Below are 18,574 nucleotides of genomic sequence, written 5' to 3'. Positions count from 1 at the left end.
GTCTGTCACTATCAGTGTAAATGTGCTCTGCGGGCATTGGTGTACAGTTAAGAAGCATCCTATAATTGGCATTTCCCTGCTTCTTAGGTTTTGCTTTGGGAGGGAGGGCGATCTCACACTTAACCAACCTCAATCCCTTTTAAATAAAGATTGTGTTTATGGAATAACATTATATATAACAAACCTCTCTACAGTACATTTAAAACAGAATAAAGTATTACTCTATTGCAATAGTAGAAATAAGAAATTTGCCTTCCCTTCACCATCTTTACTGAGAAAAAATTTATAATTTCTAATTCAATTTATTTTCCCTTACCCTGGTTCCACAATATGAACTTTAGGTTATTCCAATGCAAACAGAAATTGTAAACCTTAAATGTATTTTACACACATATAATATCAATGCTTCATGCAATTATGTAAAAAGAATCTAGACTTATTAAAACCAAAATCCAGGAAAAGCTAATATATTTTAATCATAGTGGTAGGATTGTGTCAGATCACTTGTAGAGTTGCATGAAAATTGTCAGACACAGGTTTGCCCTTTCACAGTCAAACTTCCCTCCTCCCCAGTCAAACGTAGATGTTGCATCACTTTTTTGTTGGGAAAAAAAATTCAGTACAAATATTGCCAATTTCTATTCTGTTAAAATTATATGGAACATTACCAAGCTATATTCTGTTTTTTCATGAAAACCTTTCCAAGTACAAAACTGATATCTTGCTCAATTGATTTAGTACCCAATGTCTCTCCTTTCCCTGGCTTCATAAGAAATTTATTTGTTTTCTTACCTAAAAGTTCATTCTCTTCAATTGATCCAATGGAAAAATTAGCTGGACTGACTGAAGGACTGGAAGTAAAGCTTGCATATCCAATGGATGAGTTGATTTCAAAATAATCGTGGCTGTGATTTAGTCGGTGAAATTCCAGAGAAGATACTATTGATGTTCTCTGTTTGGGCTGAAAAAGTAGAGTTCAAAGTGTAACTAATTAACCCCAGACATTAGATGATTTCCCCCATCTTCATTATTTGACATTCACCCCACATAATTGGAGTTCATCTCTTTCTAAAAAATTTATTTAGCCAAAAACAAGACAAGCTGTGGTGACTTAGATCTAACTTTTTCTCCAAAATCTGAACAGTAGTTTTGCATACTTGTCACCTTAATCACAGAACCATTTTTGCTTAGGAAGATAACATGCTTCTACAGGTTTACCTATATTAATTGTAATCCTTTTTTAAAACATAGAGGTGCACTCCTTTCAGCAGCTAGATAGCTGGCTCTGAGCTTTTGCTCCACTCAACAATATATCTTGCAAAACATTTAGATCTATCTCACGGATGGTCTAGAAAGTAACAAACCAGTAATAATAGTAAATAAATTCCACTGAGCATGGTCAGGCAGCCCCCTGATGTTTATTCATACAGGCAAGACTCTTAAATTTGACTGCAGGCAAGGCTGAGCTTAATTAATCAAAGACTCTCAAAGATCTAAAAGCTTATTTAGAACTAAAGGGACAATGTCATCTTAAAAGCCATATATTGGAAACACTCATTCCTTCACCTATTTGCATATTATTAAAACTGAAAGTACAAAAATGGAGGTGGAGCTTTGGTTAGCCTCTCAACATGCCAGGGTAGCACAGCATATGTAGAGATCATCTGAAGAAAAGAATCTGCTCCCGGTGAGGGCCGGTAGCAGATGATTACCCTAGGAGCAATGGCTCTTCTTGCGGCCATGTGGCTACTCAGACCCCTTACTCAGCACAAAATGCTAAAGTACAATTAGCCCAATGAAGTAATTTTCACTTTTGCTTATGGCCCATTTCATTTTGAGGTTATTAATGTTGAAATGTTTATATTACAAATACAGAAAACAATGTATTTTGCTAAAAAGCAACTGTTTCCATTGGAATGTTAAAAAAATAATCTTGAAACGTAATTTGGCTCAGGTTTTGTAAAAGATTTCTTGTTCAATCGCAAAATTTTGGGCATAATATAAATTGACTATGTCCTATTAAAACTGAAAAAGTTGTGTAGGTTAAGAAAAGGCACGCAGCTGCAACTAGTTTGCAGTCTATGGAGGGGAATTAACTTCTTTAATAATCCAAAAAATAATGTATGGCTTGCAAGGCTCCTTCCTAGGGCTAGTAATTGCTGTGAAGATTTTCATGAAGGTGGACAGACTCCCGCATCAAATAGCTTTAAATAAGAGGTACTGGTATGGGTCTTAGCCAAACTACTGATCTGAACAAAAATGCAACACAAGGGCACCATTTATTTTTGCTAAAATGCAATTCAGCAGTGACATAATTATGTTTAAAAGGGATATGTTGCAAGAAGTTTTCTTATTTGGGGGCCTTGCAGTAGGTCAGTTTCTTCTGTTGAGAGAAGCTGATGTCATGGAGTTATGTCTGGTATAATTGGTTTATTCACATGAAATACAGGACTCTAGTTACTCTTAAACTGAGACAGGCCCAACCTCACTTAGGCAGCTCTGGAATCTCCGACTCAGTCACCCTGGGCAGCCACCTCCATCTTTGTTCTTCCAGGCCTCCAGTCATCCTCCTAGCTGCCATGGAACTTCCCCTCCTGGCGTCCTATATCAGTTGCCAGTCAGAACAGCAGCAGCAGATTCACCACACTGCCACCAGCTGGCCTATTACTGCTCATCTGATTTACCACGTTAGTCTAGAATGACATACACTACAGTGGCTTTTCTTTGAAAGTTTCTGCGCAAACCTCATGCACAAATCTTTGAAAAAGCTATTCCATTCATTTCAAAGGGATGGATGCACGCACTTAAGTGTTTTGCACAAGTAAGTCTCCAGGACTTATCTGGTAAGAAGTGATCTCTTGCTGATCCTAGGATTTGTCCTCCTCCTAAATTCCCCCCACACTGATACTAAGGGGCCATAATCATTAATCCCAATTGGCAAAGGGGAGAGAGGGATATTACAGTAGGCCAGAAGGGTTCCCTTTTGGTCACATGTTACACAACTGTTGGAGCAGGGCTGCATGGCAGGGAACCACAGGTGATGCTTTCCTGGTTTTAGGGAACGCTTTATGCAGCTTTAAATGACCATTTAATAATAAGTCTGATTACTTTCATAAGGCAGCCTAACCTGCAGATGGTAGTAGCTACAGCCTCAGTAGTCTATATGTAGGTGCTTTCACCCTACTGTGGCAAAGATGCCTGAGCACTTAGATCTAAGCGAGGAGTCTTTTAGTACAACTATGCAAAGGACTGATTTTTGGAATTCCTTCAATATTCCTGTGCATGCAGAACACTGGGATTGCAAATCCACCTAACATACTAACAGATGGGTAAGCAGATAACCTTCCTACTCTGCTTTGAATATAGTCTACACGTACACAGAGCTCAAGTTTACCCTCTTCCTGGGCTTTGACATTATTATTTAAATCAACAAAACCAAAACTTAACAAGATTTGTTTCTAATCCTAGGGTTCTTCTACAGAAACTTCTCTATCTCAGCCTTTAGTTTCCTTTTCCCTAGAGGGGCAGGCAGTCTAATTCTGTTATATTCAGATTGGAGCTAACAAGAACCACCTGCCAGCATGCAGCAATTAGTATAGTTATGCATGGTTCTAGCACCTGAACATTAGTGGCACAATAGAGGATTCTTATCCCTGGTCCTAGAAAATGTCAAGCTATTACAATCTGCTAATAGTTCATTAATATATGCTAGTTGCGGCTAGAAGCACAAATCTACCTAGTACAAAGTTAAGTCAGAGCAGAAGTACCGAGAATGAAAACTCACAGGGTAGCCTTATCTGCTGCAATTAAAAACTGCCAAAATTTCTCTTTATGAGAAAACTGATGGCCTATAAGCTCCTCTGCAGGAGCTTAGGGTCAAAATATTGGTGTCATGAGGCATGGTCTCAGGGGAAAGGCTGAATAACATAGTCCATAGGACTTCCCTGAATTAGTTCCTGTATGAACTAGAATATATCTTTAAAAAAATATATTTTTCCATTTATAAATTGCCAGTGGTGGAGAAAGAATGAAAGTCTAGACACCCTTTTTCATATGTACCACATCACAACCTTGATAAGACATCAGTCCAAAATGAAGCAATGTCATTGCAAGTCAATTTTCTGTAGCTTTTTGATCCAAAATATTTCACATGCTAAAAAATATCTAACTTGGTTCTCCCTTCTCAGTTTAGAGCCATCTATAGGTTTATGATCCCTTGGAAGAGGCAAGTATACTAGGCATAATGGTTTCTCAACCCATCTATTTAAATAGCAGTCTCATATTTCCTTACATTATAAAAAGATGTGCATTTTGTAAGATGAAAAATAAAGAAAAGTGGTAGATTGCACCCCTTGCTATTCAAATACAAAGTAAATAATCATAAAATGAAATTTTTGCTCATGAAAAGTGCTGAATTACCACAGAAACTAGAGAATACTCCTGTTTACCCAAAGAACAGGTACAACATAGGCAGGGATGGTTCAGGCTTTACACCTGTGCCTTCCCATGAACCTCTATTTTGACCTGGAAGACTCAACATGCCTGTTTCATTCTCGGCCTAATTACTGATATTAGCAGCAACAAGAGTGCCAGCTGTGTATTAATTGTACATCTGCTTATCAGGATCTGGACTGAGAGCATCAGTCATCAGATGGCAACAACTTTTAGTCATTACAGAACTGGGTTTGGTTCAAACTAGTAATCTAGAGTTGGAAAGACTTGATTGTCCTATTACCAGTCTCCCAAGATAACTAGCTCTTCAAACATCAAAATAAATGAACACATAGAAGAAACACTGTCATTTTAATTATCTACATTAATGTTTTCATGGCTATGGCTATTACAATTTCATATCTCAAATTATAAATATGACTAAAATTAAAGATAAAAAAGCAGCAAGTTTCAGCATTCATACTGATAATCTTGATTTTTTTGCCTATTATCTGAATTCAGAGCACCAGGCAGTAAATATACTGCATTTAGCAGCAAATATGTCCCAAGGAGCTACAACAGAAACCTCATAACATCATGGGAATTTAAAAAAAATGAAAGAAGGATAAATTAATGTTTGCATTACTTTAACCATAAATTATTCTCTACTATAAAGGCAATAAACTCAAACTAAATTTATTTAATTTTATTGCTAATCAAAAGATTCCTAGTGACTTCTGTTTCTACTAAAGAGATTCTGAATTAATACAATGTGACCTCCGGCATGCTGCTCATTCAGCTGGTCCACACTTCCTCAGGATGGCCTGACAGTGTGTTAGCATACTTCCTGAGACATCTAAAAGTTATTGATACACACAACGATGGCACAGCTGCCATTGTCCCTTTGTGTATTGTTGTGTGCATGGAGTATCCACGGTGCTTTCTGTTCTTGTACATTCACAGTGCCTCTTCTCTTTGTTATCCTAGCGCCTCTTCCTGACTCCTCTGCTGGATGAGGTAACCAAATGTCAGCAATCAGCTGTGCTGTTCTGCCCTCCTCCCCTGCTTTATCTCAGACCACCACTTTGCTTGACACCAGTGGTTGGGAATGAAGGAGGGTACGTATGATGCTTCTCTTCTCTTCCTTGGGCCCCAACTGTCATTTCTTAATTTCAGCCAGAGAGCAGCAATGAGTTCTGAGCAGCTCTACTGCAGCTCTCCCACTGTCAGGAACTCAGCTGCCTCCAGACTCAGTGCCTAGCAACCCAGTGAGCTCAGCTGCGCCCAATAAATGCTCTCAAACTGACTGTGCTCCCCAGTTCATCAGAAGAGCCAACAGATCATCATTTAAACCCTGTAGCAACAGCAGCACACTGGCTGCTCTATGTATTCCACGTTTATATCTGTACTCGGCCCGCTTCTTGGCTGGCCCTTGTTCTGATTCTTGCTAGTTCTGCTCCAGCCCTAGTCCCTGCCTATGTCTGAACTCCTGGCTCTGACCACTGGCTTGCCTCCCGGCTATGCCTTTGGCTCTTCCTTTTGGTGCTGTTCTGACCACTAAGATAATACAACCTAGTGGTTGGAGCCAGGAGTCTATCTATACCTCCTGTGACACCCACTTTGTTCTGATGCACTAAAGCTGTTGCATTTTTGTGGGTATTGGTTCCTTTTGAAAGGATGGGATTAATATTAACAGTGGATCTTTAGCCTCTGAGAAAGCACCATATTCACAAACTGTATATGCACTACATTCACTGAAAAATGTTTATTGAATTTTCATTGAGGCTTTTACATATTCTGTGATCCACTTTTCAACCATTTACCTATAACAGGCCTGATCCTCAAGTATCAGACTCCAAAGAGTTGAGGATGTTCAGTACTGCACAAGCTTGGGCCCATATACTGTAAATAGAGATCTGAATAACTCTGAATTCCTCTGACTCTTATGTACACACTGAATTAGAAAACTAAAACTACAGGACAGCTCCAGAGAGGCAATTCAGCTTCAACAAGAGAAAAGTATCTATTTAGAAACAATATTCTCTAAACAAATCACTACTAATTGTGAGGATTATTCACATGCTTAAACTTAGATATGTGCTTAAATTCCTTGCTGAACCAAGGGTGGATCAAAGCTTTAATGCACTCAAACAGCTTGTTTTCTTTTTTCATCACTACTGTGTATTGAACAGATGTTTTTATTTTCATATTTGCTTAACTCTAATTAAAATCATCTAATTGGAATAATGTTTTGTAATGAGTTGTCAAAAGAGAAGGTCTATTACAATGTGCACGATTAATAATATTTTAGTTAATGGTGTTAAGTAGTCACTGAGTATCTAAACAAGGATTTCTAAATATTCTACTCTGGAGATATTATCAGCCTTCTCACTAACTATATTATAAAGTATACTTTTATTTCTAAACATGTATGACTCATACATATTTTTAGAATACTACGGAACTTTTTTTTTGTTCTACTTGCAATCATGTGTATATGAATTATTAGCTTTTTAAATAAACATTAATAGCATACCTGTTATTTCTTTTTTGACTATTTCATAAAGCGTTCTTGCTTTCAGTATTACTAGGATAAGGAAGGTTTTGAACTATTCCCAGTAGATTTGGGTAAACACTTTAGGTTTAAAAATAATTCCATATAAACAAACACAAGTGTCTGAGAATCAGGAACTAAGGCTATGTCTACAGCAATTAAACACCCATGACTGGCCTGGTCAGCTGACTCAGGCTCGCCAGGCTTGGGCTGTGGAGCTGTAAAATTGCAGTGCAGATGTTTGGGTTTGGTTTGGAGCTGGATCTTCGGGACCTGCGAGGGGGAAGGTCCCAGAGCCCAGGCTCCAGCCTGAGCCGGAATGTGACACTGCAATTTTTAGCCCCGCAAGCCCAAGTCAGCTGAACTGGGCCAGCCGCGGGTCTTTTATTCCAGTGGAGATGTACCCTAAGTCCATGCCGAGGCTTTGGGTCTATCGGGCAAGGTGCTAAGTACCTTGACTTTAATGGGAATCTGGGATGCTCAGCACTTTGCAGGGAGTACTCAGCATCTCACAGAACTTGGCTCTTTCTTTCTTTCTTGTGATATGAAATGCTATATTAATGGGTCTGCTGGCAGTAGAGTATTTCCACACCTGTGTAGGGCTGTTCCACTGGATATTTCACAAGATTTTCTTAACTGTCCCCTGCTATTCTGTTACGATTTTTGATCAATCTCTTAAAGAAAGTTGAAATCAGTGGAGATGAGTAATGCTGAGGATGGGATGACCAGCCTGAGGCACCAGAACAGTATCTAACAAATTATGTTCTTTTTTTTTTTTTAAAGTGCAAGAAACAAGCAAACAAAAAAAAATGTAAACACCAGTTTTCTTTGCAGCAGCTTTGCCTGCAAGTAACCCTGACTCAATGTCAGAAAAATAGAAAAAAATCATAGCTATATTATGCATTTACTAGGAATTTCTGAGGTTCTGGGAGACAGTGACATTGATCTTTGTGGTTTATCTGTTAATAAAATTGTGAAACTGGCTGCTAACATCTCAAAAAATCTTTGAGATACAACCCATACTGTTTCAGCTGAAATGTTGGCAGTGTCATTAACTCTACCACAGACTACTTGTGTGACATTAGACAAGTCACTTAATCTCTCTGAGCCTCAGTTTCCAATCTGTAAAATAGGGTAAATGATAGTTCCTTTCTTCTACCACATAGCTCTATGGGACTCCAGTTTCAGTTTGGACCTCTCACCTATACTGTAACACAGATTAATGATGATTGCTGCATCTTAAAAATGACTTACTACATATTGATGGAAAAGCATGGTAAGTCATTTCCCAGCATACCTGGTAATGTTTGTAGTGTCATAAAGCATGATCAAGTCCTTAGGCTTTAGCCACAATTTTTGAGGGAAAATGGTCTTCTGGGATTCTAATGTCTCCTTTGCCTACCCACAGCCATTTTTAAAGACCTTTCTACAGCATGCTTGTGTGAGTGGGGAGGAATCTACCTGTAAAACATTTGGATCCAATTTCCTCTGCAAATGTAAATCAATGCCACTCATTGTGTCAGCCAGAGAGGCTCTACAGTGACTGAAATAATTTGCTCTCTCCTCTAAAGACCTAAACTATCTCCACATTGCTCCTAGACCTGCCAGCTGTGACAGAGCATGGCTGGCACTCAGACTTGTTGACCATATGCTGCTAGTGTATGAGATTACCATTCTTTTAAAGACAGTACTTCCAAAATCAGCGGAACAGAAGATGTTAAAAAGAATTCTTCTAGGAGGTTATTTGGGAGTTGAGCAATATAAACAACAAGTGTGAGAGGAAGGCAATTTTAGCCAGTAATATTCAGATGGATAAAAAAAATCTTGCATCTAAATGTGACCTGTCACAAATACTGAAATTCATTCCGCCATCCCATTCACCCCCCACCCCCCACTTATTAAACACCAGATCACTGACAACAATATCAAGGAACAATCCTGTTCACATAAAATGAGCATTTATTCACGGAAGATAATGCCTGAGACATTTTTTAAATAGTCCACACTTTGGACATCAAAAACCATAACTGCAGTTAGCCACATGAAACCCACCTTAGCAAGACATGAAGAGAAAAAGTAGTCAATACATTATAATTAATAAATGAAGAATATTAAAAGGTTTCTCTGAGAGTTCAGAATTGAAATTCATGATTATTGCCCAAGACTCCACAAGTAAATGGCTAGGCCAAGAAAAACAAATTCACAAAAGGAGATGCTGAGATGGTTGAGCCTTACATCTGTGTCTTGGAACATTATAGAGACATTATTACAAGAGAATGTGGCTCACCTAGGGTATGTCTACACGGCAATTAAAAACCTGCAGCTGGCTAGTGCTGATTCAAGCTCTCAGGGCTCGAGTTGCAGGGCTGTTTAACTGCAGTGTAGACTTCCTGTATCAGACTGGAATTTGGGCTCTAGGACCCTGCGAGGTGGGAGGGTCCCAGAGCTCCGGCTGTGGCACAAGCCTGGAAGCCTACACTGCACTTAAACCGCCCTGCAGCCCAAGCCCCAAGAGACTGGGAGTCAGCTTGCTTGGGCCAGCTATAGGTATCTAATTGCAGTGTAGACATACCTGTATTCAAATGCTGATTAAAAAGTGACTTGCTGTAAATCCAGAGTACTTTGTTCAGTGTGCTGACTAATGCACATAAGACTTTACATGTGGGCTTAGTCTCATTTAGGTTTGTGTTAGACTACGATTTAAAGATATATCAGTCTAACACCTTCTACAGCTCTAGCGCAGACAAGACAAGATGTACTTTAGTACATGGTAAGTGGTCAAAATAAAGCTCAAAGGACTCTAAAGTTTTAGAAGGTGTAACTTAGATCAAGCTATCTTTCACAATCTAACAACACACCTTTAAATCATAGTCTAAACAGAACCCCTTTACACCACTCTGCCAGTATCAGAAAGTCTTGGAGTGGGCATAAATGTAATTTACGACCATTTTAAGGGACTCTCACACTGCCAGAGTAGTGTAAGGGGGGCTCAATGTAAATGAGAATCAGGTTCAAGAGCTCCTATCACTCTAACAAAACTGAAGTTGAAAATAAAAGAATAAGGGGTTCAAATAAAATCAAGCAGACAAAACAAAAAGCTATGTTATGGCAGTTTTACAAAGGTGTTTCCAAAAGTGGGATTTTGTTCACTTACAGAATCACTCTGATAGTGTTTGGAAACCAGCAATTATGTGCTATGAAACACACAAATATTAAACATTCATATTCAAAACTCTGATGTCACATGGCATTTTATAAAAAATGTTTCCAATCATTCCTTTCAGCACAAAGGACTGTGAGTAACTCCAGAGTGAGAGGAACACTCCAGAGTGACAGCTTGGTGTTTCATAGAAGCATAACTCATGAACAGGAGTTGTACTTCCTTTTCCAGGCTAAAGTTTAGTAATCAAAATAATCCTTGATGGAGTTAGACCATTGCAAAATTTGTCTGAATAAAATGAAGAAAAAAAAATCACGGATCTCACCTTCACTCAGTCATACGCTGAACTTCATACCATTTTTCTGTTTGTTCGTATGTAACATGATAACTCTGAATCAATTTCAAAGAATGTTCAAAGCCTATTGATTATGGTGAAAATTGGAAAAGCTTGCTTCTGAGGAAAATCAGGGCCTCCACAGCCCCTGGGTCTGCAGGCAGAGGAATCCGTGGGATGCTGTCTTCTGCTGCCTACACATATCAGAGGCAACTTCTTAACTTTCTGCGTAGGGAGCCTGTCTGTAGCCTGGAGTCTAACAGTAATAAAAGAGCCTTAAAGGGAAGGTTTTTAGAGGGAATGGAGGACTTGGGAAGGCAGTGGAATATGAAGGAAGCAAGGATCCAGAAGGGATTGGGTGGGTAGTGGCAAAGTGCGGTCCTAGAAGACAGAGGCAGATGTATGCCTTTGCAAAAGGACAAAGCAGCTCTGAGTGCAGGGGCTGGGGGAGCTCAGTAGCCCCAAACAGCCAGAGAACTTTACATTCTAGCACTCGCTGTCCCATCCAGTCACTCCCCTAGTATGTCACTATGCTGGATAGAGAAGAGGAAAAAAGTGGTATAGCAGTTTAGTCCACTTTTGTGCTGGGGGTGTTCCCTGCAGGCTATTTCTGTTCCCCTTAAAACCTCTCTACTCTGTCAGAATGGTGTAAAGGGGCCCTAGCAGGGAACAAAATATACCCCTAAAATGAATTAATCTGTGTGTATTATATATTATCATTATTATTTATTTGTAGTATGATAGTGCCTAGAGGCCAACCAAGACAGGCACTGTACAGTCAGAGTAACAGTCCCTGCTCAAAAGAGCTTGCAGTCTTAATAGACAAGACAGACAAAGGGCAGGGGAAAGGGAGTAAATATATAACCAGAATTAACAGAGTGATGTTTTGCAAACATCATGTTAGTTCCACAATTTCTTTTTTAAAAATTCTTAGGGTAGGGTTTTGTTGGGAGGAGATTAGCTAAATGGAAGGGTGGGAGGACATAGCAGATAGGGATCTAAGGGAGATACAGGAAAGAAAAGGGGAAGGAGAGCTGAGAGCTGTAAGAGATCCATCTCCACGGTGGATTGGGCACAGAGGCAGACACATAGATACACACTGACCAATAGGTTACATACTTCCTACTACTGAAGTGTTCTACATAGCAAAAAGGGTGGCTAAATATTATGTTAAAGTTATGTTGACTGTCCATTCTAACAAGAATGGTGAAGTTCTGACCATAACCCCTTTTCTTCTGCAGTAGGATGACAGCACCGCTGATACCATATACATTGAGAGTGCGTAAATGGGTCTGATTTAAATCCAAACAACTCCTCCCCTAAGTCCCTATGAACACTATTCAAGATGAACTAGCACAAGAACATCACCATTCAATGTTCTGGGTCCATCTGTTGGCAATATCATGATGAAAACAGATTTTTAAATGCTATTTTCAATGAACTACCACACAACAACTTGTTCCAACAGTATTTCCAGTGCCTGTCTGCCTGCCTCCTATTAGAAAAAACAACTAAGAGGGAAGAAGGTACTTCAATAGCACTGTGATGTAGAGGGGGAGAGATAGAGAAAGAGAGAGCCTACAGAAATAGAAAAAGGGGGAGACAATTGGGAAAAGGCAAAAAAGACCAAGAAGATAATATTCTAGACATAGTACAATCTGGATTCAGGCCAGAACATGGAACTGAAACTGCGATAATGGCACTAATGGATGATCTCCAGGTGTCAGTGGATGGAGGGCAGACATCCATTCTCAACCTTCTGGACCTATCTGCAGCATTTGACACGGTCAACCAGGTCAACTGCTTCTCATGTGAGAGGTGGCAAGGGAGCAGAGTAATGTGTTAATATGGTTTGAGTCATTCCTGGAGGCATGCACCCAATGAGTACTGATGAGAAACTTCACCTCTACCACTAGACCCTCACCATGGAGTCCCACAAGGATCAATTGTCTCTCTAGTCCTTTTCAACATCTATGTGCAGCCACTAGGTGAATTGGTCAGACAACTGAAGTGGCACCAATATGCAGATGACACACAGCTCTACCTGTCTTTCACCACATACAACCACACCATTACCATCGATGGACCAATGTTTGGATGGCATCAACTCATTCATGTCTGTGTCACCTCTCAGTTGGACTATAGCAATGTGACGATATACCTTGGCATGAAGTCTTCAGCCTCTCTGGTCTCTCCACAAGTTTCCCATGGACTACTGAATCAAGTTCAAAGTCTAGGTCCTTATTTTCATGGCACTGCATTGCCTGGGCCCATTTTAGCTAACAGACCACCTAAAGCTCTGGGATGAAGATTGTACTCAGCAACTTTGCTCTCTGGCACAACAGAATTCTCTACAATAAGGGCAAAACTCATCCGTGTGGGAGACAGAATCTGCGGGGGAGGAGCTGGCCCCAGCCTGTGGAGTGAATTCTCCAAGAACTAAAAGACTATCACAAACCTCATCACCTTCTACTCAAAATATAAGACATTTCTTTGACCTTGCCTTCTTTAACAGATACATAGTAACATGTCTTATAAAAAATTAATACAACCAAAACAAGACACACCACAGCATATGCTTCTCTTCCTGAAGAAAGGATAAGAGAACAAACAAATAACTTGTGACAGATGTTAGTCACGTTGCTTAATGCCCTACTGGAAGATATTTAGGTACTATAGTGTTAAGCAGGTATAAGACCCTTTCGTCTATTCTATACACAGAATTAGAAATATGTGGAAAAGTTTAAAGTTATGTAGACTCAACAATAATATAAGAGAAAGTAAAATAAATAATGTACAAAAGGTATGGAATCAAGAGGACAGAAGTATAGAGAGGGAAAGAGGCCTGGAAAAAAGGATAAAAAGAGAACAGAAACTTGGAGGAAAACTAAAGGCAGCCAAATAAAGCACTAGCATTAAACAAAAAAAATATTTGTCATTAATTCTGTAACAAGAAATAGTTGTATAATTATTTTAAGACATTGTACATCTCTCTGACCATATTCCCAGAGGTTTTAATTTCCCCATGTATAACCAAGATCTTTTTCCGGGGTCAGAAAATATTTTGGACATCTCAGTTTCTCCATTTTTTAAATTATCTATATTTATATATTCAAAAGGTCCTTATTAGAGACAGAGTACATGCATACATACATGTGCGTGCACACACGGTCAACTGTTCACAGAATCAGAAACAACTAACAAGAGAGTTTATTCTGATGACCTACCTGAGGGCGTATAACTTTTACTATATTTTTAAGTGCAGTGTCTGGTGATGGAGGAGAGCAGTCAGGTGTTGGGCCTGTAGAGCTGTTTCTATGGTTACCAGTTCCTGGTGCAGTAATTGCTACCTGAGGTGCATTATCTGTGAATAAAAATAGCATTTTGATGAACCTACTACATATTCTAGAACAGTATATGTCTTTGAAAATCAGAAAATACTTTTGAAAACAGAGCAATATTTCAACTTTGAAAAATTAACATTGTTGAGCACAGACAGTGAGGAAAATACTGCATATTTATCCTATATTTTTAGTACATTTTTTTTCCATTTAAGCTGGTATATATCACCCCCTATGGTACCTAAATATTAGTGCACACAAAATGAAAAAAATATTGTTTAATTCATTTTTCTGAATTACTCATCACAGTTCCTAATACTGCTTTTATAATCAGAATAATCTAAGGCTAAATATCAACTGCCGGTCATATTGCTTTTCGGTCAGCTTTGCTGTAATAAGACCATCAAGGCACCAATTCAGTAAAGTACTTAAATATGTGCCTAATTTAAAGCATTTGTGCAGTCCCACAGGAGTCAGTGTAACTACTCACATGCTTAAAATTAAGTACATGATTAAGTGCTATGTTGGACTGAGGCCCATATGCTCCTGTGGGTTAGGGTATATTAATGTTACAGACACACCACTGAAAATATACACATCAAAGTATGAATCCTGTTAGAGGAGTAGGGGAGAGATGTAACAACACATTTCTAGGAAGATAAATACATATAGGGCCTGAGTCTTAATTACACTAAAGCACCTTTACCTTGCTCTGGCCTTAAAGTGAGTGTAAACGTAATTTACCCCTACTTAAAATCTGCTTTACAGGTCCAGAGCAGTGAAAAGCAATCTTCAGGCCTACAATATATGTAAAACCTGTGCACTCTCTAGGGTCTGATTCTTCACTTCCAATAAAGTCAGTTTACACCACTGTAGTCATGCAAGGGGCCTTGAAGTGAGCAAAAATATAGTATTCCCACTTAAAATCTTCTTTACACCGCCAGAGCAGCATAAATTGGAAGTAGTGTAGATAAGAATCAGGCCCTTTTGTGTTTATTGGAATACGTTATATTCTTAAAAAGAAAAGGAGTACTTGTGGCACCTTAGAGACTAACCAATTTATTTGAGCATAAGCTTTCGTGAGCTACAGCTCACTTCATCGGATGCATTCAGTGAATGCATCCGATGGAATGCATCTGATGAAGTGAGCTGTAGCTCACGAAAGCTTATGCTCAAATAAATTGGTCAGTCTCTAAGGTGCCACAAGTACTCCTTTTCTTTTTGCAAATACAGACTAACACAGCTGCTACTCTGAAACCTTATATTCTTAGATACTAAATTCTACAAACAATGTATTTCGATTATGCAAGCACCCTGAAAAAACCCAACAGCTCAACATTTCAGACCCTCTGTCCTTTCTCAAGGGAATAAAGCATCAGATATGTAGTTTCAGAGTAACAGCCGTGTTAGTCTGCATTCGCAAAAAGAAAAGGAGTACTTGTGGCACCTTAGAGACTAACCAATTTATTTGAGCATAAGCTTATGCATCCGATGAAGTGAGCTGTAACTCACGAAAGCTTATGCTCAAATAAATTGGTTAGTCTCTAAGATATGTAGTTGTTTCTTATAAACAATGTCCTTATTGTGAACAGCTTTTTATTTTCACTGTATGGCCCACCATCAGATGACCAATAATGATGTACCACATGGGTTTTCTCCATCAAAGAGAGAGAATCATTACCAATTCAACTATAGCAAAGATATTTTCTAGTTTAAGTATATGGTATGCAGTTTCATTAATAATAAAAAGCCTTGAATTAATTTTCTTTTGTAATATAAATTACTGCATAATTATAATGCTCTAATTTATTTTCCCTTTCTGTTTGTTGGGAATAGGACCAAAGAAAATATTTTTAGGTAGTTTTTTTTATGAAAGCCCTAACTGTAAATACATTCAAACTAATATAAATTTCAGTGCAGCAATTCAAGATAAAAGGAAGCAATTTACCCTTGAAACAGTAGGGCCAGACTCTGCTGCATCCAGTGGAAAGTGAGCTGGCAGCCAGAGACTAAACTGACAGTGAGCCAGTTATTGATGTCTGATTCTCTGCCAGTTCCAGGAAAAGTTATAGTAGTCTAGGGGCTGTTCTAGCATGCACCAGCTGCCAATGGTCCCCAAGCATGCATTCGAGTAATCTCCAGTGGATAATCCATGCGCCAGTCACGTTCTCTCCCTACCCCTAACACACCAGCTTTCACAGGTAGGGTGTCATAGAAGCCATTTCTGATCAGTGCCCACTATGAACTCCCTCATGTTAGGGGTTTGTGGTCATTTTTTGCTCCTTTTGTGACACATGAGCAGAACAAATGAAGAGAAGCAGAGCTGAGAATATGCCCCATAAGATATTTTCTTACATTAAAAATAACCAAAATTATTAAAAAATAATTCTAAAATGAGAGCATATGTAAACATACACCCAGATAGATCAAACAAACATCTTTGTTGTTGTTGTTGCTGCTGATTTACATTCCAGGCAGTCCTATTAATTTCACTGAGTTGTTGCACCGGGGTGCATGTTAGCACAGAATTTAGCCATATGATGTGATTCAGAAATTAAGAAGAGAAAGGACCATTATGATCTAATCCACCTTCTCCATAACACATACCATAGAATCTCATCCACTAATTTCTGCATCAAGTCCATAACTTCTGTTTGATATAGCATTCTTTTAGAAAGCTTCAGCATGCGACCACCTGATCTAGTTATGTCTTTTTCTGATACATTAAAGCGCCATCTACCCTCAGAAATCTCTTGCACACTTAAGTACTTGTAGACCATAACCAAATAACCTCTTAACCTTCTCTTGGAAAAAAACAAATAGATTGAGCTTCTTAAGTCTCTCACTATGAGGCACATTTTCCATGTCTCAGATTATTCTTGCAACTTTTTTCTGAACCCTTTCCAATTTTTCTACATTCTTTCTGAAGCGTGGATACCAGAACTGGACATGGTGTTCCAGTAATGGTCTCATTAACGCTATATATAGGGGTAATGCTACTTTCCTACTCCTCCTTGATATTCCCAGGTTTGTGTACCAAAGGATTACATTTGCCCTCTAAACTACAGAATTGCACTAGGGGGCTCATATTCAGTTGGTTACCTACCATTATCCCTAAATCCTTTTCAGTGTCACTGCATTCCAGGGTACTGTCTCCACTCAAGTAATTATGACCTACATTCTTTGCTCCTACATATACAACTTGCACCTGGCTGTGGTAAAAAGCATGTTGTTCAAATAAACCCACTTTACCAGCCAGTCCAGATCTATATGTATAACTGAGCTCTCTCCATCATTATGTGGGAATTTTTCCAGCAATTATTTCATATTTTCTTCCAGATCATTGATACAAATATTGAACAGGACCAAGAACAAATCCCTGTGGAACCCAATTAGAAACACTCCCACAGGATGATTATTCCACTTTTACAATTACTTTGAGATCTGTCAGTTAACCAATTTTTAATCCACTTAATCTGGATTACCTTGATTTTTGAATACTGCTTTTTTTAAAGCAGAATGTCAGGAAGGACAGTCAAATGCCTCTGCGACGCTAAGTGTTACAGAAGTGTAAATGTATTATGTCAACACAGTTACCGTATAACCTCAGTTTGTTCTATGTAACAGCAGAAAGGTGGGGACACTAACCTTCTCTGCTCCCTAGTTCACAGTTTTGAGACATAATTAATATGGTCATCCAGGTATCTTGTTCATGTAAAAAAATAGTTTAGTTCTTAGTATACACTAACGTGTCTCTAACAAAGTAAACATACAAGAATTAACACTATAACTAATCTTTTCATAAGACAAGAAGGTTGGGAGTTAATTTCTTCATCCGTACCTTTCATTTACACAATTGCAAGATAAATACCCAAAGTGATTCAAATTGTTGCAACATCCGTTCAAATACACAATGACCTTTAGGATAAAATAAAACTTGGATTATGTGGTGTATTTAATTAAATGCCCTTCTAATAGTCTTCAATATTTAGCTGGATGTTTCTTTGGCTGCCAAAATGGATGCCTACAGTTGGGCTTCTATATTCATATTAAGGTACCTAAATAAGTTGCGCTTGATTTTCAAAAGTACCGAGTACCCATCAGCTCTCATATTCTTGAGCAATTTAGGAGCAGAGATATAGGCACTCAGTCTTTTGAAAATCTTGGCCACTATCTCCAAAGGTCTAACTGAAGATGGAACTTACTTATTATTACTAGTATGATAAACAATATGAGAAATATTTGATCCTTTTCTAGCCTAGAGTTTATAGGCTACCAGGAGATCAACAGGAAATAAAAGTCATGGAAGGGAATGAAGGTCTCATTCATGCTAGTGGTGACTGCTTAGTGTTTATACATACTAGGGTTGCTTATATCTAGGAAAATTTACAGTTTCCCTCCCAAAATTATAAAAAGCAGAATGACAAAAATCAGAAATAGCTTGCCTTCTTTATTACAGCTGCAAACTATGTTGTTCTCCCCTTGCTATGTAAATGTACTGTTACATATGAAAAGGAAACATCAATAAATTAATGGTTTAATTAGAATTATAAAGAAATCAGGCAAGTGGAAACCAGACCTTACAACATCAATTAAAATATGAATTCACTGATGCCTGTGTCCTTTAATATGCTACAGTATTAGAAGAAAGCAAACTTATCGTATGAACAGTAGTACACAAAGTATCAATGTAATTTATACAGCAGCAGTTTTTTATTTTCCTGTACGTGGGGGAACAACTGTACATTGAAAAT

The 18,574-nt window shown here is 38.5% G+C and overlaps 1 protein-coding gene across 6 annotated transcripts in view; it reads right to left on the bottom strand.

Moving 5' to 3' along the window:
- Positions 1–18,574, bottom strand: part of ANKS1B (ankyrin repeat and sterile alpha motif domain containing 1B) — a 736,839-nt gene that overhangs the window by 454,428 nt on the left and 263,837 nt on the right. For all 6 annotated transcript variants that reach the window (XM_043545507.1, XM_043545504.1, XM_043545515.1 and 3 more), the window contains exons 12-13: positions 13,707–13,843; positions 793–961 (exon numbers count right to left, since the gene is read on the bottom strand). In XM_043545507.1, coding sequence (XP_043401442.1) covers positions 793–961; positions 13,707–13,843 — 306 coding nt within the window. The remainder of the gene's footprint in view (positions 1–792; positions 962–13,706; positions 13,844–18,574) is intronic.

The sequence above is a fragment of the Chelonia mydas genome, chromosome 1, assembly GCF_015237465.2.
Source record: "Chelonia mydas isolate rCheMyd1 chromosome 1, rCheMyd1.pri.v2, whole genome shotgun sequence".
Classification (NCBI taxonomy): Eukaryota; Metazoa; Chordata; order Testudines; family Cheloniidae; genus Chelonia; species Chelonia mydas.
Note: the sequence above shows the minus strand (reverse complement) of the source record. Positions and strands in the feature narration are given on the sequence as shown.